General features: G+C 42.9%; 1 protein-coding gene across 1 annotated transcript in view; it reads right to left on the reverse strand.

Moving 5' to 3' along the window:
- Window positions 1-22,294, reverse strand: part of RTN1 (reticulon 1) — a 220,497-nt gene extending 198,203 nt beyond the window's left edge. Inside the window, exon 1 of the mRNA XM_045070127.1 lies at window positions 21,915-22,294. Coding sequence (XP_044926062.1) covers window positions 21,915-22,161 — 247 coding nt within the window. The 5' untranslated portion in view covers window positions 22,162-22,294. The remainder of the gene's footprint in view (window positions 1-21,914) is intronic.
- Between the last annotated feature and the right edge of the window lie 540 nt (window positions 22,295-22,834).

Here is a 22,834-nt window from a genome sequence, read left to right on the forward strand (position 1 = left end):
TCTAAGGAAGGTTCTACTGATTTACAGATGAAGAAACTAGGACTCTCGAAGTTCAATCAACTTGCCCAACATTGCACAATTAGGAAATGACAGCCCATGATTTGAACCAAAAGCAAAGCAACTCCAGATCCTATGCCCTCAGGAGACTGCTGGTTAGCTCCTGATCTGAACTGGGCAGCATCTGAAGGGCCTGTCCAAGGAAGCATCACCAAGGTGTGACTTTTCTACCCAGCCCACCACACTGTGCTGCTTTAAGACCTTTTAAAAGTTATTCCGACAATGAGTCAGTTACATGGGAGCCAACACAGAGAACCAGCCAGAGGTTAGAGGAAAACTCTATTATTTTCTCTTGCTAAAAAAGTAGTGAACCCTCCTAGTGTACTAGGAGGATTTACAGACAGAGAATAGAATGATGGTTGCCAGGGACTGGGGGTGGAGAGAATGGCGGGCCATTGTTTCATGGATTGAGTGAGTTCTCCAGATGGATGGCAGTGATAGTTGTGCAATAATGTGAGAATGTACTTCATATCAGTAAACTGTACATTTAAAAATAGTTAAGATGATAATTACATTATGTGCATTTTACCACAGTTTAAAACAATATTTAAAAAGATAATCATGGGGAAAACTTAAATAAGTAATGAATCCTCCTGTTGCTTTAACAAATTAACAAATTGGGGCGGGGGTTGCTTAGGTGGCTCAGTCAGCTAAGCGTCTGCCTTCATCTCAAGTCATGATCCCAGGGTCCTGGGATGGAGTTTGCATCTGGCTCCCTGCTCCTCTCATCCTGCTCATGCTCTCTCTCTCTCTCTCTCTCTCTCCCTCTCTCTCTCTCTCTCTCTCCCTCTCTCTCTCTCTCTCTCAAATACATAACTAAAATCCTTAAAAAATATTAATAAATTACCAAATGGGTTAATATATAATCAAATATCTTTCTGATACATCTTCCTAGAATTTGTCAAGCTTTATTTGTTCTCTAAGACTTAACAATTTCAGTTAATATTTATGGATGCTAAAATAATGATATTATAAGGACGTAGTTGTACAATCAACCTGTATTCTGTCAGGACTGGTTACTATACTCCATATCATAAATGGCTACTAAAGTAAGACCTATAACCAAAGTAAAATCTAATCATCTTATACATGAAGTTGACATTATAGATTCTCTGCATCAATTAAAAATTAAAAAGGTTTATTGTTTGCATTTTTTTGTTATGGTATTTATAAAAGCACTGGCTTTGTGATTCCTAATGGTTTCTCTACATCTGTATAATCAATACTGTGGATGACCATTACCTTAAAGATAAGTTCAGTGAAATGTGATTTTAATATTAATATATTACATTTGCAATGGAGTGCTATTATCTCTGAAAGTGTTTTACATTGATTCTTTCTGTATCCGCATTTCACTTAACAGTATCACTGTGTACCCATGTGTTCAAGTCAGGAACAGAACTAATTTTTAAGACTTTCTTATCTCCCAGTTCTATCCACTGTACTTCCTAAAAATCTCTCCATCCCAAGCCCTCTTGCTATTCACTACCACAGTTCTGGTCTTACCACGTCTCATGGGACTGCCATGGAAGTCCCCTAACTTACCTCCCACCACCTGCCGTGCCCCCCACTCCCATCCTCCATATTTGCCAGAGTGCTTACTTAACGCCAAATGAGGGAGTTCCTATCTCGATGAGAAAACCTCAAATGATTCTCCATTATCAACAGAAAATAAAACCTAAAGTTCTTAGTGTAGGATCCAACAGCTCCAAGTGTTTCACTGCCCCAGTCCCTCTCCACCCTTCCCTCATCTTCCTGCTTTCCCAGGAGAGTCTCCGCACACACAGAACCACTTGGAACCACTTGTCTGTATCCCCTCACGCCAACTTTGCAAGTTGATTCATTTGTACTCCCTGAACCCTCTCCCTAAAAAGTCCTCCCCCACCATTTTCCAGCACGGGACATTCTTCTAGACCCAGAGAAAGAAGCTAGTTCAGGCATGACTATTCTGGACAATTCTGTAGAGCACATGCCAGAGGAGAAAAAAGCCCCTTGAACTCCAGTGTCATACATGCGGGCTTTATTATAGATTAGGAACAGCGGTCATTGGAATGATAAACATAGAGTTGATGAAGGCTCTTTATATAAAAATAAACTTGGAACAACAGCAAAAACTTGAAAACTCTCTATAACAGCAACCTTGCCACCCATAAGCCATCAGTTGGGGGTGGACCATTAAGGGCCAAGAACCAGCTTAGGATATAAGAGCTGATCAGTGACATGGGAGCACAAGGAATGGATCCTGGAAGAAAGAATCAGGACCAGAACGATGACATCTTTCCTACCCCTTCCTGGCTACAGGGTCACTGATGCTTTTGAGGAAGGAGAAATAAAGTGACCCAAGGGATAAATTCGGGCCCAGCTTTGTTTCTCTCCCTTCTCACTTTCACACGTGGCAGACATCACTCATCAAGGCCAGCATTCTTTTTTACGGCATTCTCCTCTCAGCACCCAGACCTACGAGCTGGTACATACACATGTCCACACACACACACACACCCATCTGCCACCTTGTTCTTGAGGTTCTCAGTCCTCACCCCAGAGCGCCTACACAGACACCTTTCTGCCTCACCTTGGTGTTCCTCAAATATTTCCAACAAAGTAAGCATCACAGAAAAAAGAAGAGGAAGTATGTATCCTAAGGGCTCCTGAACGAAACCTAAATGCATGATGAAGTTTAAAGTCTCACATTTGTCAATTGCCTGTGAATTTCCTCCTTAATACATCCATTTATTTTATAATAAAAACCAATATTTTAAAAGGCTTACTACTGGAGAAAACTGACTTTGTTTAGTCAGCCTCTGAGTGCCCCTGCTCCTTAGCCGGGTGTGTGCACACCTGTTTGTGACATCAAGTCTGTCCAGTTCTGTAAACTATACACTCTTTCATGGAAGCAGCTACTTCAAGGCAGCTGATTTTGCTTGTGAACCAGGAGTAATTCGGAGGCTTAAAGACAAATGGACAAAAAGAGCTCTGTACCCCCTCGTCACTATTCTAGAACATAGAGTCTGAGAGACTCTTAAAAAAAAGGATTCCTTCCTGAAAAAGCAAGAAAGGAGAAATATGGTTCTAAGCAGGGCTGTTCTTTCTGAATGGTCTTCCCCATGCCTTGCTAAAAGTCAGTTTCAGAAGCAGTGGCAGTAAAAACTTTTTCCAACCTTCCCTTCTGTTAAGATGCTTGAGAAGACATTACGTAGATACTTCTATCATATTCCTTCACAATAAAATATAATTGTTGCCTTACTTATCTCCTTCATTAGACTAACAGTTTCTTGAGAAAATAGTTTTAAAAATTTCTTAAATTTTTAAAAAGAGCACTTAGCATAATACCTGACATATAAGTGTATAATAATGAATATTTAGTGCCCGTCTTTCATCATTGCCCCTCATGAGCACTACTTTATAAAATATTTTTGTCTGCCAACAGCATTTTAGAGAACATAATGATTAATCAACGTTTCCTCTTTACTAATCAAAGTCACTTAATCTAACCATGCCATAAAACTAACAAGTAGAACATGTTTTTCAGTATTAAAATGACCTGTTCGTTTTAATGACTTGTGCTTTGGCTTACTTATACGGGCTCCTGCAAGTTTTAGCTCAAGATATAATGCCCCGATATTAAAAATATATGTGGCAATTTAAAGTCATTCACATGGGCATACAAAAATCCCAGTTTTTATGGTAAAATTATGGACTCCTGAGACAAAAGGAATATAAAGAAAATTGGAAGTAATCTAGTTCAACTTCCCACTCGAAAATAAGCCTCCTCTTAAACATCCCTGAGAAGAGATCATGCGGTCTCTCCTCAAACCTTCCACATGAAGAATGTCCTACTTCCTGCTCTGTTTGCTTCTGAACAGGTCTAACTGAACCCACAGACGGTTCCTGCCACATGAAGAGACAGCAGCATACACAGGCAGGGCCGAGGAGAGATGGAGGAAGCTGGCACGGACTGGCCAACCTGGTGGGCAGGAAGTGGGCCCAGGACCCGAAGTCATTCTCAAATCCCACATGAGGACCTGTAGCCAGGCCATCTTCGCCAGGCTACCTGAAATAATTTTTCCACCAGGCTCAAGCCTCTTTTCAAGGCCCATTTCTGTGGCGCCTCTTTCATCCCAAGTAAATGCCCAGATTTCAAAGGGCGAGAATTGAATGGAAAAGAATGTGATGTCTTGCTGCCTATCAACTAATGAGAGATTAATTCACCACTGCTATTCCTAATGGTCTGCACCCCAATGCCACATCCCCTGTTTGAAGGCTGAGCTGCCAGGTGAGGCCTCAGGTGCTAAGGAGAGGCTGTTAATGACAATTGTGTCAAACTAATCTCGGTGCAAACTACTGCATTTTATTATGTGAATTCCCAGGATAATTGAACACCTTATCAAGGGCATCCACTCAATTAATTTAAAAAAATGTTAACAGAATTCATTTATCATCATTTTTAATCATAACTGCCAAGGACTCTTTTTTTTTTTTTTTTAAAGCTAGAACCCGACAGTTTTTAAAGAAATTCAAAGTGGTAGGACATATGACAATTTTTTTGCCATTTATTCTTATAAATCATATAAACAGGAATAATAGTTTACATTGTAATTGTGGTCACATGAGTTATACATAAAAGATCCAATCTCTTACTTCTAAACTCAAATTGTCATCGATTCTGTGACTGCTGAAAGCTTATGAAAATGTGCTCTGGCCCCAGTATGATATTGAGATCTTTTTATGTAAGCAAGAAATGAAATAAATCATCAAATGATGAAATTTTGACACTGCTGTGTTTGATCCTTTGCTAGGGATTATAGATTATTGGAGACGACACCTGCCTCGGGGGGCTTCCATCTAGACGAGGAGAAAAAACATTCCTGTACTCAATGTTCACTCAATGTGAACAAGTACACATACATAAATGATCACTGATGAAAGGATGGGGAGGGCCCCAGATCCTTAGCTGGCTATTTCAGCAGCCCCCCCCCCAAAGAGAATGGGGTTTAAATAAACATTCCTGAAAATGCCTATGTATCACCAGCTAGGACTCAAAACCCAACATCCGTCCGCTCTCCTAAACACTCTAGTGCGATCTGAATGGAAGACTCCTGTTCTATGTCTAATTTCTGAAACAGATAAAGGGACTTACAAAAATTAGTGGTCTGGGCACCTGGGTAGCTCAGTGGGTTAAGCCTCTGCCTTCAGCTCAGGTCATGATCTCAGGTTCCTGGGATCGAGTCCAGCATCGGGCTCTCTGCTCAGCAGGGAGCCTGCTTCCCTCTCTCTCTGTTTGCCTCTCTGCCTACTTGTGATCTCTCTCTCTGTCAAATAAATAAATAAAATGTTTAAAAAAAAAATTAGTGGTCACTGCTGCTCAGTTTAAACCAAATGACAGTGTAGTTTTCTGCTACCTCTTCAATAGGCCACTGATACTAAAGCTAAGAAGGTACATTAAATGTGTATCACGTGCAGCCTGCGTTGCCCTATGTGCTAAATAAATTTTAATTCTTCACTTTGTTCTGTTTCCTCTCTTTCCCTTAACTACCCCCACTTCTCAGTCAAGGTATAGAGTACATTTTTATACATGAGCATGGTAAAGGAAAACCAGTTAATTCTCTGATATTGTTATCCAAAACCACAGCATTTGTGAACCTCAGGGCTGGTTGTGCAGAGAAAAGTTTACAAATAATCCCTAGTTTCTGAGGGAAAACTCTGAGCTCATTTTTTCTCCATTTAGATAAAGCTAATGTACATCCTTTGGAAGTTCCCCAGATGGAAGAAGAAACATTTCAGCCCCCAGGCCCGATTCAGCCCACTACCTGGTTTCATTCAGCCTGCGGGTCAGAAATCTCTAGGCAGCCCTACACAGAACACCTCAAGTGTCTACCCCTGAGCCCCAGGGGCCTGCTGAAGTCACTCTATTTAGAAAAAGTCTCTAAAAAATTAAAAAGATGCAAATTAGAATTTCAGAGCAAAGTAAGAACAAGAACTTCAATTCTAGAATTTAGAAAACTCTCTTTTGGGGCACCTGGGTGGCTCAGTGGGTTAAGCCGCTGCCTTCGGCTCAGGTCATGATCTCAGGGTCCTGAGATCAAGCCCCACATCAGGCTCTCTGCTGGGCGGGAAGCCTGCCTCCCCCTCTCTCTCTGCCTACTCGTGATTTCTGTCTGTCAAATAAATAAATAAAATCTTTAAAAAAAAAAAAAAAAAGGGGTGCCTGGGTGGCTCAGTGGGTTAAAGCCTCTGCCTTTGGCCCAGGTCATGATCCCAGGATCCTGGGATCGAGCCCCGCATCGGGCTCTCTGCTCAGCAGGGAGCCTGCTTCCTCCTCTCTCTGCCTGCCTCTCTGCCTACTTGTGATCTCTGTCTGTCAAATAAATAAATAAAATCTAAAAAAAAAAAAAAAAAAAAAAAAGGAAAACTCTCTTTTCCTCTTTTTTTCCCCCCAACAAATCCGCATATCTATTTCCCCACCTTCCCTCCCTCCCCTCATTAGTCTATTCAGGGTCAAGCTTTCTTCCTCCATCACCATCCCCCTCCTTCTTCCCATCACCTCAGCCAGAGATGAGGCTTTCCTCTTTCTCAGAGTTGATATTTGTAAAATGAGAATCACTAGATAAACGACATCAGCACTGCATCCATTCTAAAGCACTTAAGGACAGTTAGTGATTATTATGCAAATGAAGTAAATTAATAGGGAATTAAAACAACAATAAGAATGGCAAACACTTACAAGGTCCTAAGTGTCAAGCATTACAAATATTTCATTGACCTTTCAAATCACTATACAAGGTTGGCTCTAGGGAAGTGTGCGAAGAGGAGATGATAAGTTTTTTCTCTTGCAAACATTGTTTTCATATATTCTCTAAAGATTTATTATTTGAGAGAGAGAGAAATCATGCCTTCACATACATGCAGGGTAGGGGAGGCGCACAGGGAGAGGGAGAGAGAGAATCCCAAGCAGATTCCCTGCTGAGCACCGAGCCCAGCTTGATCCCAGGACCCTGAGATCACGACCTGAGCCTAAAATCAAGAGTCGGATGCTTAAGTGACTGAGCCACCCAGATGCCCCTGTTTCTATAATTTTAAAACAAGGCTGTGGAATTAAATATTTCCGTATGACTAAGAAAATCAACTGAATTAAGTTCCATTAAACTCATACACAATCTTCTGCTGATTGCTTTTTTCCCCTGCAAGACAGGGCCCTTCAAAAAAGAAAAGAAGTTCTAGGCTCTTGTTTTCAACCTATGTGCCAATTTTCCCTTTTATGGACTGAAAATTATACTTCACAAGACTCATTATATAATGGAGCACTTCAATATCAAATCAATACCCAAAAGACATTTTCACACAAACAATCACAGGGGAAACCCAATCATTATTTGTTAAGTGATACAGTTAGAGGTTGACCTTGAGTCCCCTATCTGGCAGATCTTTTTGATTAACAAATTGGTGGAGATTTCATTTAGGAACCAATGTTCCTGGAAGTTATTATAATGGTTAAATAAGTATTGAGCACAGAGACAAGTACTATACCTAAAAAGACAATTAAAAAAAGAAACACAAACAGCCTGACAGCCCACCAAAAACTGTTCCCTACTCCTAATACACGTCTACCTTCGAGACAGGATATTTCTGGGGCTCATTTCTCTAGAAAGTATATTGCCTCCCTTTTCAAACAAATTTTTAAAAATTGTTCCACATTATTTACAGAAAATGAAACTGATTCTTCTGAGACTTCTGATATGCAAACATCCAAATTATAAACTGCTTGGCCTTTAAAAGGTTATGCAATTTCTAGGAAACGGTACTACACATTCACAGTCCTGCTGAAATAAAATAGAAAGACTTCTCTAATACCATGGGTTGATTAAAAAATAAACTCACTCAAGTTCAAGTCCAGTGATGCAAACATGCTGAGTCACAATTTACCCTTGTATTATCTATAATAAAAGGTTTGATAAACAAATTAACAGTAGGGACCACTCCAAAATTTCCTAGATTGTAGTACTTAGGGGCCACAGCTAGTTGGAAAAAGAGCCAGGTGACTTATTTTGAAGCTACCTTTGTGCAGCAATCACCCTGTTTCTGCCTTGATGACTGACGTATTCAGACACAAATAAAAGCAGTACAGAATTTTTTTTTTAAAGATTTTGTTTATTTATTTGACAGATTACATGTAGGCAGAGAGGCAGGCAGAGAGAGAGGAGGAAGCAGGCTCCCTGCTGAGCAGAGAGCCTGATGCGGGGCTCAATCCCAGGACCCTGAGATCATGACCTGAGCCGAAGGCAGAGGCTTAACCCACTGAGCCACCCAGGCGCCCCAAGCAGTACAGAATTTTTAAAAAATCGTATGCACACTTTACATCAAACTGAGAAAACATCACTTGTCCACATCAGAGATTACTTGCTTGCTTGTTTATTTACTTACTCTACATTTGATGGTTGGTGGAGATACTAGAGGAAGAAGGAATGTCTTCTCTTACCCCTTCTCCAGGCATCTCCTGGTACTAACAGTAAAAGGATATTGCCTTAAGTAACTGGTTCCGAAAACTGAAGTGTGCACAGAAGTTACAGCATACACAAAAGCAGCGTATGAACAAGTGATACCTCATTTATCTGGAGACTGAAGGTTCACCTAGAGCCACCACTTAGCCGTCCCCACAGAGGCGACGACTAGCTACTGGCCATTGGAAGAGCTGAGACTAGAATCGGGATGGCATCTCTAAGTCCACACTCTCTTCCACTTCACCACAGCTGGTTTAGAAAGAGCATGGCTTGGTAACCCTTTAAGAGATTCGGTTCAAACTCAGTCACGGCATATTCTTGAAACTAATGACACAACATTTATGGGATGTAGACTTTTTCCTTAATATAGACCATTCTTCCTCGTAGTCTGGCTATATTGTTATTCTACTGCATTTGTTTTTATATTCTAGTGGCGCATTTAAGTGTCAACTACTCGTACCTAGTACATACCCTGCATGCACACGCACGCACGCACACACACACACGCACACACACACACACACATCAAGAGAGTGCTTAATAAATATTTGTTGAATAAATGGATGATTCACTGAGATTTCACTGAGTTGTAAAACTAGTGCCCTTGTATAAACAGTGATCTATATGAGGTTATCTGGAATGATCCATTGCTAAGAGTCAGAAAGTTATTGAATTCCTCCATCCATAAAAGGCCTCTGAAAAATCCCAGAATTGGTGTGCAAAATGGTGTTTATAAGTGCATTTTCCTGGGCAGAGATCACAAAGCTCTCATCATATTCTCTAAGGGGGGGGAGGTGGTCTATGAACCTGAAAAGATAAAGAATTACTAACTCAATGTATCCTCTTATATCCCTTCTATCATATAGATGAGCGGTCCAGGTATGCTTAAATACCTGCTGGGACAAGAAACTCATCACCATATGGGGTGGTCCTGGCTGCTTTCATATTTCACGGCGTAACTTCTGACTGACCACAGCTCCATCCTCCAGAGTCACACCGAACATATTCTGTGCCTATGCCCCTTGACAGTTCTTCATGTATTTTTAGATAGCTGTCATAACCCCTCCTAACTTCTCCTTGTGCAGGCTGCAAACCCTCAGTTCTTTCAACCAGAGTCAAGGTTCTGCTACCATCAGCACCATCTCCATTCTGGCACTCTCACTGCACTCGGGACCCCACCTGGCCACACGGGTGGTCAGCACCTACCGAGCAGCCCCTCACCCCTGCCCCAGCCCAAGCCACATACCCCTCCTAAACAGAGACCAACCATCACCATGGGGGCAGCTGGTTCACCCCACTGACTTAAAGTTAACTTCTAGTTAAGTAAGACCATTCTTTTTTTTTTTTTCTTTGTATGTGTGGCAGTTAACCCATGACCCTCCCATTTTGTTTTTTAATAGTTAGTTTGAGGACCCCATTGTAACATTTGACAACTGTTCTTGTCAAACTTCCACTTGAAATGTAACCAGTTTCTTTCAGCTGAGGTTCCTATAGACTCTCAAGTTCCATCAATCCACATTTTAGCTATGTCCCCCATCACCTAGCGTCTCTCTTTCTTTCTTTCATTCTAGTTCAGATAGGCTTTCCTGAGCATGCAACTTCTACTGCATGGACCATAAAAAAGATGTTGCATAAGAAAAGCCCAAAATAGGCAAGGGTGGGCTAATTAAGAGTACAGACTCTAGAGCCAAATCTCAGGGCTGCCACTTACCAATGCATGACCTGAGGCAAGTCACTTAACCTTTATTTCCGCTTATTCATCTGTAAAATGGGATAGACAACTACACCTGCTTCACTGGGTAGTTACAACAATAACAATAAAATGTAAGGAGCCCAGAACTCGTGCTATGTAAGTGCTTGTTAAATAAATGCTTTAGGTAATACGTTCATCTATGTAGTTACCTAAGTACGAGAGAGTCAAAAACCAAGTGAGTATTGTAAATGCAGAAAATAGCTCAAAGACTTAAAATAGTGCTATTGGGTTCTTCTTCCTACAGTCCACATCCAGACCAACACAGCTCAGACTTGATGTACTCAGCAAAGCCGAGGTACACACCTCTCAGTCTGTTTTCGCCAGGGCAGGGAACAGTGGAGAAAGGACATAAGGCCCAGTAAACATGCCTGAGCTACAGAGTTGAAAGGGTTCTACTATTAATTCACTTTTATTTTCAGTCTCTTTTCTCTCTGTTGTTCGGATTGGTCATTTCTGTTGTTTATCTGCGAGTTCACTGATTCTCGCCTCTATCCCTTACGTTCTACTACTGAGCTCACCCGCTGAACTGTTGTGTTCTTTTTTTTTCTCTTCAAGTCTTTCAGTGATTATATTTGTCAGTTCTAAAATGTCCCTTTGGTTCTTCACTATATCTTCTACATTTTTCACTGAAACGTTCTGTTTCCTTACCGGGACTTCCCATTTTATGACTTGCTTCAAGTGTGTTCGTAATTGCCTATGGAAGCATTCTTGTGATGACTGCTTTAAAATTCTTGTCAGATAATTCCAACATCTGTGTCATCTTGGTGTTGATTAGCCCTTGTCATTTACATTCAGATCTTCCTGGGGTTTGGTATGACAAGTGATTTTCAATTAAAACCTGGACATTTGGGGTGTTTTGTTATGAGACTACGGATCTTATGTAAATGCCACAACTAAGAGGGAAGAAGGGTGCTGCCTTATTACCACTAATTGGGGTGGGGCCAGGGAGGGGGGTGGAGTTTAGGTTCTCCTCTCAGTCTGGTTACCAGTGAGCAGTGTTACAGGACATGGGGAGTTAGAGAGGAGAAGGGAGTTGGGGGAAATTGGAAGAGGAGGTGAACCATGAGAGACTATGGACTCTGAAAAACAATCTGAGGGGTTTGAAGCGGCGGGGGGTGGGAGATTGGGGGAACCAGGTGGTGGGTATTAGAGAGGGCACGGAATGCATGGAGCACTGGGTGTGGTGCAAAAATAATGAATACTGTTATGCTGGAAATTTAAAAAAAAAACAAAAACAACAACAACAAAAAAACGCCTGCCTCTCCACTCAGCTTCCTCTAACACCACACTGGCTGAGAGGCCTTTTGGGTCCAGAGACTTGCTATGCTGAGTGGAAGTCTAGGCTTCCCACTGGCACTGGTGTGGGAGGGGGGCAGGGGGTGTTGGGTGCCTCTTACAGCTTCAGAGGGGTGAAGCCTAGGCTCCCTGCTTGGCTTTTGCTGGTGGGATAGAGATAGGGGCAAGCAGTTTACTTCATGGTGTTTAGCTGGAGCAGAGAATTTATTGTCACAAAGTTCTCAGTCTTGCTAGGCTGCTCCTTTCCTAGTCATCTGGCTGAAGAGAACAGGCTTTCTTGTATGTGCTTTTTGTCTGTGCCCATTCGCCTTTTTCCCCATGGCTGGCTTCTACCATATCAAGTCTGAACTAGATGAGGGAAAAGGAAAACCCAGAGAACTCACCGTGTGTCCCTTCTCAGGTCCTGAGGTCCCTAGTAAGTCTGCCTCTTCTCTCCACCTTTCAGAGTCTTTTTGTGTTTATTTTATATACAGTGTTTAGGTATTTGGCTATACTTAGCAGGAGGATACAGAAAAGTGTATTTGCCCCGTCTTTCCAAAGGCATTAGTCTATTTATAAAAGACTTTAACCTACAGAGCTCTAAGACTAGCAGGCATCTACCCAGGAGCCCACAGGATCAGCTGATTTAGTCTTGCCCTGGGGGCAAGAGGTGGAGGGTGAGGGGGCTAGGTAGTGGCAGGAGCTGGCTTTCACTGTCATACCCTCTTTGGTGAGAGAAGCAGCCTCCTCCAGACCAACTCCCACGCATACCTAGGACAGCTTCCTGCATTTATCGCCCTTCCGCCTGCTGTTTGCATCCACTCCAGCTGGCCCCCACTGGCACGCCTCAACCCTGCTCCAGTCACAGACTCCTCCTTAGGACCTGAGGAATGAGGCAGGTCACAGCTCCAGCTGCACTCCCCAAAGTCAAAATGTCTTCCTCTCTGCTTCACCAGAACGGACTTCTCCCCGCCCCCATCCTTCAGGCTCTCCTGCCACTCCCCGCTGAGATCTGGCTGAGGTCCAGGTCAGCACAAGCATTTTCTATTAAAAAGCCTAAGACTAAGGTAGCACGACTTTTTCTCAGTCTTTGTTCTCCTAGACCTCTCTTCTGCGTCTGACAGTGTGCTGACCAAGTTTCCTATTAATAGCATCTTCCAGATTATTAGTTATTTGCAATTTGCTTTTACCTCCCCATGTTACTTAATTTTGTCTTCACCGACACCTCTATAACATAGCCAGGACAACAGTATCATGCCCATTTTATACATGAAGAAACTGAGACGTAAAGCAGATATGCCCACATTGCCATGATATTAGGTGCCAAAATCAAGAGGGGATAAAAGCTCTCAGAGGCGCCTGGGCAGCTCAGTTGGAGAAGCTTCTGACCCTGGATTTCGGCTCAGGTCATGATCTCAGGGTTCTGAGACTGAACCAGTCAGTGATGGGCTCCCTGCTCAGCAGTGAGTCTGTCTCCCTCTCCCACTGGCCTCCCCCTGCTCATGTGTTTTGTCTCTCCGAAATAAATAAATAAATCTTCTTTAAAAATCTGTTTTCTCAGAGCTCATTCTACACCATGCCATTTTGGCTTCCATGATACTCTTAATAAGAGTAATTGCCATTTGAGTCGCCCCCCTGCTTATGCGCACTCTCTCTCTCTCTTTCTCAAATTAAAAAAAAAAAAAAAAAACTTCTTTTTTTTTTTTTAAGAGTAATTACCGTTTGATTGCCCGACCCTCTGCAAGACCCAGTACCATATATCTACTATGGAATCTGAAGCTCAGGGAGGTTCAAAAACTTGCCTAATGCCACTCAGCATTATCACTAGTAAGAGGCGAGGAGCTCGTGCTCCATTCTTGGCCCTTTTTTCATCCCATACAACATAGTCTTTCAAAAATCTAATTTTACTATGACTTCTCTTATAACTTTCTAAATCTAAATCAACAATCCTGTTTTCATTTCTAAATTCCATTCCTTTATCTTCAGTGCCAAGTGGAGATTTCCACTCATGGGGCATATCATCATACCGAGCCCCACATCATATCAAGACTAAAAATGACTCCATGAGATCCCCCTTCTGACCTCCCCAGAACGTCGACATTCTCCCAGCCACCGGACATGGAACTTTATAGAGTTGACTTATTCCTTTCCTCACACCCCACATCCAGGCAGTCACAAGTCTTACGGAACATTCCTGGGAAGCGACTCCTCTTTCTCCCTCTTTCTTCCCATGGCTATTTATTCAAGGCCCTGACACTGATAGTGGGTCAGCCTTTCCCACAAAGTTCATCTTCTATGCCACTGAATATCCTCCCTGACACAGCTTTATAATATTACTTTCCCCACCCATAAACCTTCAAAGGTCCCAGAATCCATATACAACGAGTCTACAGTCCCTTCCGTAGCTTTCAAGCCCCCCAGAATCTGTCTCCCCTCACCCAGATGGACAGGTTAAACCAGCCTCGTCACTGGTCATCCCCATTTCATATCACCCATGCTTCTCCCTTCACCCAAACTGTCTTTCTGCTCACTTCTGCTTATTCCTATTCCATTATATCCTTATATCTTCATATCCTTGTCTATCCTAGATGTATGTCACATTCCACCCTTTGAAAAGACCAAGTACTCTGGGACCCATAAAATCATGAACTGTGCCCAGCTCAGTTCTAACCCAGCTTAGAGATTGATACCATCCGTCCAACCAGCAGACTGTACTCTGACTTGTTTACCTTCATTTTGTGGGAGTCAGTCTTATCTCCCATCTAGACAGTAAGCTCAGAAGAATGGGGAAAAGGGGACATAGCTCAAGTTCTCTATTCCTGCACAGCTCTTAGCAAAATGCTAAGCATAAGGAGGAGATTCAATACACTGGTGCTTCTTGAAGTTTTAATATGCATCTGGCAGGCTTGTTTCCCTAGTCTGAAGTCTGTGGATTACCTCATGTGATCTTGAAGCAGACAGTCTACAGACCACATTTTCGTAAGTCCTGATTTTTCAGGATCGGTTGCAAAATTCATGCCAAAGATAGACATGACATTGGTTTTTATTCTTACGCTCATCAACTAGATCAGCAATAACTTGAACACATGCAATTTTTTGTTATCCAAGAGTTGTTCTTTGAAAACACATGAAGATTTCTTATGCCTGAAACAAAATTCTAGGTCTGGGTATTTTGAAAGACAGGATATATTCAACAAATTCCCTACATTCAAGAAGCAAGAATTTCATCTATCACTGGTTTTATAATAATCTCATGCAGTAGATGAATTAGAAAATCCATTTGGGGATTCAAGACAGAAGTTAAAACATTGAACTATTCCAGCGAGTAAGGTAATTCATTAGGAAACCCAGCAAACATAGTTTTACAATGAATAATCTCAAATAAATGTACAGGTAGGGAGGCAGAGGACTAAGTAGAGATTCAGATGATTCTTTTAGCACTACAGAATTATTTAATGAATTCTCCAAACATGAGTATCTATGGAATTAGATATATTAACAAAAAGTGGAAAAGATAATTCAAGAAAAAAATAAAAGAGATACTTGCAAATATCATGCTTCTCATTTAGGCTAATAACCCCAAATTGGATAATATTGTGTAGTTCTTTTTATTTTCTTTAATTTGTGTAGTTCTTAAGCAAGTATGTTACATTAAGGAATATTTCTCGACAATGGAGAACTACCGAATTTCAAGGAGGCCACAATTTTGTGGAGAGTGCACTTTAGATAGTCAGTTTGAAGTTAACTGTGGGTTTTGTGGTGGACTCTGTTTCTGGTTTCATTAGGAAGCTGTTCGCTTTTGAGAAATACGCCCATGTTAACAACCACAATGTAAGTTAGGCGCATTTTAGGAAGGTATAGATGTCTTGGTATAACTAATACCTTCCTTTCAAAGTTTCCTCCAATAAAAAACCACCTCACTTTTGCTTGAATACCATTAACTGACAGGCAACCTATCTCTTTTCCAGGTAGTACTACTCAGTAGAACTTTCTCCTTCACTAAGTGGGAATCTGCGTCTCTGATTTGACCACTCTCCCAACTGTGCCCCGTGAAAACGTCTGGGTCATGTCTGGGCTTCAGAAGAGTGCTTCTGGGATTTGAATTTAACATTCAAATCTCCCTTAATTCTTCCTTTCTTGTGGCAAAAAAAAATTATTAATTTCTTCAGCCACTTTTCCAATGGCATTTTTTCTAGAAGCCACACCAGTCTGGTCACCCTTCTCTCAGCATTCTGCAGTTCATTAATGTCTCTCACAGCATGGTACCCATCGTTAAGTCCAAGACTCCAAATCTGGCTAGAACAAAATCGAGAGGAATTATTACCTTATATAATGTGTACCCAAGACTGTCTATTAATACTATCTAAAATTACATAAGAGATTTTTAGTAATTTCACCATACCACTAGGTATCTGTTGTAATATCTAGGTTGTAATTAACCCTCAGAGTTCCCATCCCCCACAATGAACTATTTTAAGTTGCATTTCCTACGTTCTGGATATATTAAACAGAGTCTGTGGAACCTGCAGTCAGGACTTTACATTTCTCACTTTCCAGGCCACTGTTCTTCCCTCCCCCTCCAGAAACCACTAGCTTTGAAGCCCAGGCCACTTTCCTAAAGATACCAGCATCCAGTTCACTGTCTCTCTCCAATCTCTGCCACGGTTCTTTGTGATTTCAGCAATCATACAGGTGATTATTTTACTCCTGCCCTTGCCATTCTTCTGGACTCTTCCTCAAATGACCTTGGCTTCCACTCCACCTCAGTCTCCCACTCAGTAACTACACTTCCTCTTTAATCTCTGTCTCAAACACCCACTCTGAAAGCACCACCTCTTATCCTCGCAATTCCCTTATTCAGGAATCCCTGCCCCATCTGTTCTCCCACCCTACCAGCACATGCAAACCATTTATATCATCTTCTCGCTGAGCATCAGCCCCCTCTGGTCCTTCTTCCCTCCTTCCCAGATTCTATAACCCAGCAGTATCCTCACTGCCTTACACACTGTTCAGCTCCATGGCACCTCTCTTCCTATCCAGCTCACTGGAAAAAAAATAAATAAAACCAGTTCAACCATCCACTTACTCCAAACCATACTCAGGCAGCTGAATATGGCTGAAAAAAATAGATAACATATATGGTAACTGGTCTCACGTCAAGCTCATGACCACAAACTCCAAGTGAGCCCTATGACAGCTCAGAATCCCATTTCCATTAATCCTTTCACTCTCCCATTCTAGCGACAATTTTATACTTTCTCCCCTCCTCTCAAACTTCCAACTCCACTCCTGCCCTCACTCTTCTCTTGACCTTGCTTCCTAGTTCATGGCAAATAGAAGCAGCTGGAAGGGATCTCTCACTGTTCTGGGTCCCACCCCTGTGCCCCGCTTGTCTGTCTTTGCTTAGTTATATCCACAAGCTGTCCTTAAGTCCTTAAGTCCATCTAACAGCAGTCCTCTGCTGTACCCTGGATCCATTCCCCTCACCTACTCAATTATAGGAAACACGCTCTCCCTCCTACACTATCCATCTTGCCATCACTTTATAAATATGCTTTAAAATCCCCCAGAGTAGAAAAATAAATAAAACATTCCCTTCTCTTGATCCCAATCCCATAGATTGAAAGATACATAGATACATTTTGTTTTCCCACAGCTGTGTGGTCTGAGCAAGTTGTGCTCATGTTTATTTCTCCTGTGTTGGCCTCCGAAAACTAACACATGCCCTTGTGCCCATGGGGTTAGATTATTATAATGCCCTTCTGGTAACGTTTCCAGCGATGACTTGGGAATAAAGAAAATGAAAAATGACACCAAAGGAACTGTTTCACTAAACGAAATACAAATGTGAAACAGACAGATGTACTCTCCCAGGCAACCATGGTCTAGGTGTAGCACAGAAACTTCCAAAAAGGAGGCATCCAATGAATGTTTACTAGACTGAATTGAACTGCAATGGTTTCTCACTTTACAGGTAACAAAAACTTTCTGGAACCCACACTATTCAGGATACAGTATAATGAGCAAGAAAAGCCACAACTTGTCTCCAAACCTGCAGGAACAGAAGTAGATGAATGCCCTAGAAAAGAGACAGGAGGCAAGAAGGCCTATGGTAGATTTGAGGGGCAACAACCAGGATGGGTTTCCAGGAAGGGTGAGTTCATGAAGAGGAAATGATGCTGGAAGCCTTGATAAAATGTATTATTAATGTATTTTTAGGGCATGTGAGTGTTTCTAAATTTTAAATCACCTGATTTGAATTCCCTAAGTGAAAGGACATATGCCATACTTTTTTTTTTTTTAAGATTTTATTTCTTTATTGGACAGAGGGAGAGAGATCACAAGTAGGCAGAACGGCAGGCAGAGAGAGAGGAGGAAACAGGCTCCCCACTGAGCAGAGAGCTCGATGTGGGTGGGGCTCCATCCCAGGACCCTGAGATCATGACCTGAGCCGAAGGCAGAGGCTTAACCCATTGAGCCCCCATATACCATACTTCCTGCTGAAATTTGTTACTGATTGTAAACAGAGGCTATGTCCAGAGAAATAAATTACATTAGAAACTCTTTTATTCTTCTTAAATGTTCTGTAAAATATTATAAAAGTTAAGTGTAGTATTCCTTCTCATTTCAACATAACTGCAGCTTTCTAAAAAGATGAAAGAAAACACAAAATTGAAATTTACACCTTCTGAAGGGGATTACTGGGAATGACTCCAAATTAAAAAATGTAGAAACATCTATCCAACACACCCACAAGGGATTCAATCCAGCCTCCATGTGAATTTTAGAAGATGATCTCAGTGATGTATACAGTACAAATTTATTATACTAAACAATAAACACAGGGTATATAAATATTCCGAAGTTACTTAAGTTATGAGAGAGAGAGTTTTTCCAATAGAGTATCACATTCAGCCTTTGAAAAACATAAATTTATGAGCATTGTGGTCCAAATAAAGTAAAAATCTCTCTCTCCTATCATCTGGAAATTTAAGTCAAATTATCTGTAAGTCAATATTACAGAAGCCAAATATATTGATTTCTCTGGACCATTCTCCATTCTGTTCCTTTTGCCTGCATGCATGCAGCAATCAATGAGTTAATTTCCAAAGCAATCATGAGTTAACTTCTCATCACTGCATTTTGTTCAAATGTTCTATTTTAAATTATTCCTTTAAACAAAGGGCCATTCTTCTATCCTTGTGTTATTGTATGCTACCTTTGAATAGTTTCCAGGAATAAAATAACTGATCATGAGAAATCAAAACAGTTGCTCTTACCATCCTTTGTACGAAGTTATTAGATGACAGTGCTGATTCATTTAACAACTTTAACATGTTGTAGCCTACACATGGTGTTTTAAATGTTCCCTTGGCAACAGACATCATTTCACATGCCCATTATCAATTTTCTTTTTTTTTTTTTGTTATTTCATTTATTTATTTGACAGAGAGAGCGAGAGAGCACAAGCAAGCAGAGCAGCAGAAGGAGAGGAAGAAGCAGGCTCCCCACCAAGCAGGGAGCTCGATACTCGTGCTCGATCCCAAAACCCTGGTATCATGACCCAACCTAAAGGCAGGTGCTTAACCAACTGAGCCACCCAGGTGTTCAGCCATTAACAGTTTTCAAAATGAAAAATTGTAGCTTTAAAAGAAAGCATTACAAAAAAAAAAAAAAAAAAAAAAAAAAGCATTACTTTTGATTAAGAACATTTCCAATCCACAAAAGGGACAAGAGAAATTAGAATACCTGAAAATACAGTGCAGTTTTAACAATGTCTAAACATATACTCACTGCAGGACATTACTAAGAAATATTTTCAGAAATGTTTCTTTAGAAACTTTAATTACCATCAATGTATAAAAATAAATAACAGAATTTCTGTCCAGATGGCATGATTAGTGCTGTTTTTCAGAAAAAAGAAAGCTTTTAAAATATCAATATCTGTCTTATACTTTATAATTCCATCCTAAAAAAGAAATAAAATCTGTTTACAGTGCATCATGCTCAAAGCCTAAGTTACTTCTTAGTTTGAGTCCCAAAGAACACCATTCTTTTTCAAAGAGTAGATCAGTGTACTTAATAGGCTCTGTCTGGGCTTTGTCTCTGATAAAGTTAAATATGTAGTTACTGACTTTGCTTATAGCAACAAAATTATCGTGGTAACGACAAGGAAGCGGGCCCAGAATTTGTTTGGATTTTTCAAGACCTAGCTGTTTATTTAGGTATTATTTCCAGTATTTAGGTTTCTTAGAGCAGTCTCTCCACCATAAGAAATATGAAACATGGATTTAAAACATTTAACAATCAACAACTATATGAGACATTCCTTCAAGCAGCAATAATAAACCAAAAATATTCTATATAAATATGCAAAATATATGCTCCTTTCCCATCCCTTCATCCCCCCCCCAATCAAACTCAGCATCATCATGTTCCACGTCATTCGTGTATTTGTTATCTAGAACAGGAAACCCCCCAATACATTCAGCAAAGTAAAATGTTTCTATAATTTTCTATAATAATAATGTTAAAATTGCAAATGGCTACTTTGTGACAGGAGTTGCTCCAAACATTTTATATATAGCAACTCATTTTAGTGTATAGTGTGTTACTGAACACAGGGCACTAGCTTTCTTTCCCAGCTTCCCCTAACCTTGGTGACACTAGTGGGAGGTGAGAAATATTTATTTAAAAAAAATAATTTACTTTGATAATGGTGGATAAAGGTTCTAAACTATACCTTACAAAGAACAGTAACGTTAAACCAACAAAAAGCTACCTCCCTTTGTCTTTTATCTTTTTCCATCTTCCTTTGCAATTATAAGGAGCTTTGTTTTAATTTAGATGAATAAGTTGAAAGAGCGGCTAGGCAGCCTTTCTTAGTCTCAAATCCTTCCCACCCCCGCACTCTCATAAAATAATATATGACAAATGGGGTTGTCTGCCTTGGAGTTTCTTTTCTTTTCCTTCTCTTTCTTTCTTTCTTTTTTTTTTTTTCCCCCCTAATCATGGTCCGAATATTTTCTCTTCCCGTCAGAATGTCATGTTTTAATGACTGCATTCCCCAAACCTCCTTTCCTCAGCACAAATCTTTTGTACTAGACCATAGTTAAAGACTACCTAACGCACTCCACACGACCCTTAAGAGAGGCGGTGGCTTAAGAAAGGGGTTTCCCTAAATCAGCTGCCAAGAACACGCAAGCAGTCCCACCCCCTTTCCGTCTTCCGGAAGCACCCCCCACTCCAGATCCTCGAGGGCTGCTTGTCCAAATCTACACAACTCCCATGCCACTACAGCAAAGCTTTTTCAGAAAACAACAGAACACGGCCCCCTCTAACACCCCCTTCCTGGAAACACAGGACTACCCAGGCCGGCAGCCTCTCCCCAAAGCTGGCCTCCCGAATCCTTTGGTCGGGATGTTCCAACGTCCTGGTCCCAGCTGGGCACCCGCGCGCTCCGGCTTGAAGGCTAAGGGTGACCGAACCCAAGGCAATTTCCTAATGCCCAGGCGGGTCCAGACTGCAGAGAAACTGTGTGCCTCGTTCACTCACCACCACCACTCAAGCCCTCTCACACCGCAGCCAGGCCGGCCGCTTTTATGGGTTCCAAGTTTCAATGCTCCCAGCAAGATGGGGACATCTGGGCAGTTCTGGGCGAGGACAGTCACAACTCCCAACCCTCCTGCAACGCCGCCCCTCCGGAATGAGACACGCACACCTTGGGATTTCTGTTTTCCGCGGCCGGGAGGGGGAGGTGGAGAATGGGAGGGGGAACTGGAAGGGAGTAGGGTGTGGCGAAGTGTGGAGGGAAGGGGTAAGGAACACTTCCAGCCACATCTCTGCCCCGGACCGAGCCGGATCTAGTGGCAGCCCGCCTGCCCGTCGCTTTGTTGTCAGCGTGCCTCGCAGCCGGCGCGCACGCCGAGCGCAAACACGCCCCAAAAAATCGTCGCAACTGGCCAAGCGGGCCCTACAGCCCCCAACCCCTTGGCGGAAGGAAGAAACTTGTACGCGGGCGCGCCAGCAGCCAGGATGCTGCTGTTTGCCTCCGAAAACAATTTTTAAAGCCGAGATAACAATGAAAATGAAATAAAATGAATCGATAGTATTTCGTTTTCTTCCGAGCCTTTAGGGAAAAAAAGAAAATTTCCTGTTTTTTTTTTACCAGTGCGCCAATATTTACAGTCGCCCGTGGCGAAGCGAGCTGAGGTTGGTGCTCAAGGTAGAGAGCGCCAGCGAGGTGCAGAGCCGAGATGCGGAGAAGGGGACCGGCTGGGGGACCCGGTCCCCGACGCCATTTGCGGGGCAACGGCGCCCGACGCCCGCCTTACCTGTGGATGCAGTTTCCATAGCAACGGGCGGCGGCCGGGCGGGGCCCGAGTCAGGTTCCCGCGGCGCCGCTTCCCCGGCCCCGGCCCCGGCGCCCAACCCCCGGCCGGGCTCCCCCGCCTGCGGCGCCGGCTTAGCCCCCGTCGGCGTCACCGCTTCGTTCTCCCCCTCCCCCCGGTCCCCGAACCACTGGGACCCGGAGCCTGCCAGCGGCAGCTGCTCGTCTTGGGGATCCGGCGGCGTGGCCATGGCTGGCGGTCCCGCCCGGCGCAGCGAGGGCGGTTTGGCGGGGCCGAGGTGCGGTGCCTGGGCGACCGGGCTCTCCCTGCTGCTGTCCCCGCCTGGACTCGGGGCTCGGGGAAGCTGCGGTGTCAGCGCCGCCGCCGCTGCTGCAACTCCGGCCGAGCTGCTGGCTGCCGCTCTCCCCGCTTCAGCTCCTCCTCCTCCCCCTCCTCTTCCTCCCGGCCGCGCCGCGGCCCGCTGCTTGCGCTCCTCCTCCTACTCCAGCCGCCGCCGCCGCTTCGCTACTTCCAAGCCTGTTATTACGCAGGTGGAAATGGCCTGCTTCGCCCTAGTCTCCCTCGGCCCACTCCAGCCCCCGGCCTGCTAGTGGCAGGCCCGGATTAGGGGATGGGCCAAATCCACCTGAATCTTCCTCTCTTTTGGGGTGATAACCTAAGAAGATGAGCAGGTGGAAGCAGTCCCCAGCTGAAGCGTGACGGATGAAGCAAGACACCCTCCCAACTCCTAAAGTTGAGCCCGGACTCAGGGCAAAGGAAGGGAGCTTCGAGACCTCCAGGCCACGGTTCTGAGGGTGACCAGCATCAGCTGTGGAGGGGACGTGGATTTGCGCGGGGAAGGCTGAGGATGAATGTTGGCAGGAGACGGGGAGCTGCAACCCCGAGGTTAAATCCTGATCCTT

Source organism: Mustela putorius, unplaced genomic scaffold (assembly GCF_011764305.1).
Source record: "Mustela putorius furo isolate JIRA1106 unplaced genomic scaffold, ASM1176430v1.1 tig00000129_pilon_pilon_pilon, whole genome shotgun sequence".
Classification (NCBI taxonomy): Eukaryota; Metazoa; Chordata; class Mammalia; order Carnivora; family Mustelidae; genus Mustela; species Mustela putorius.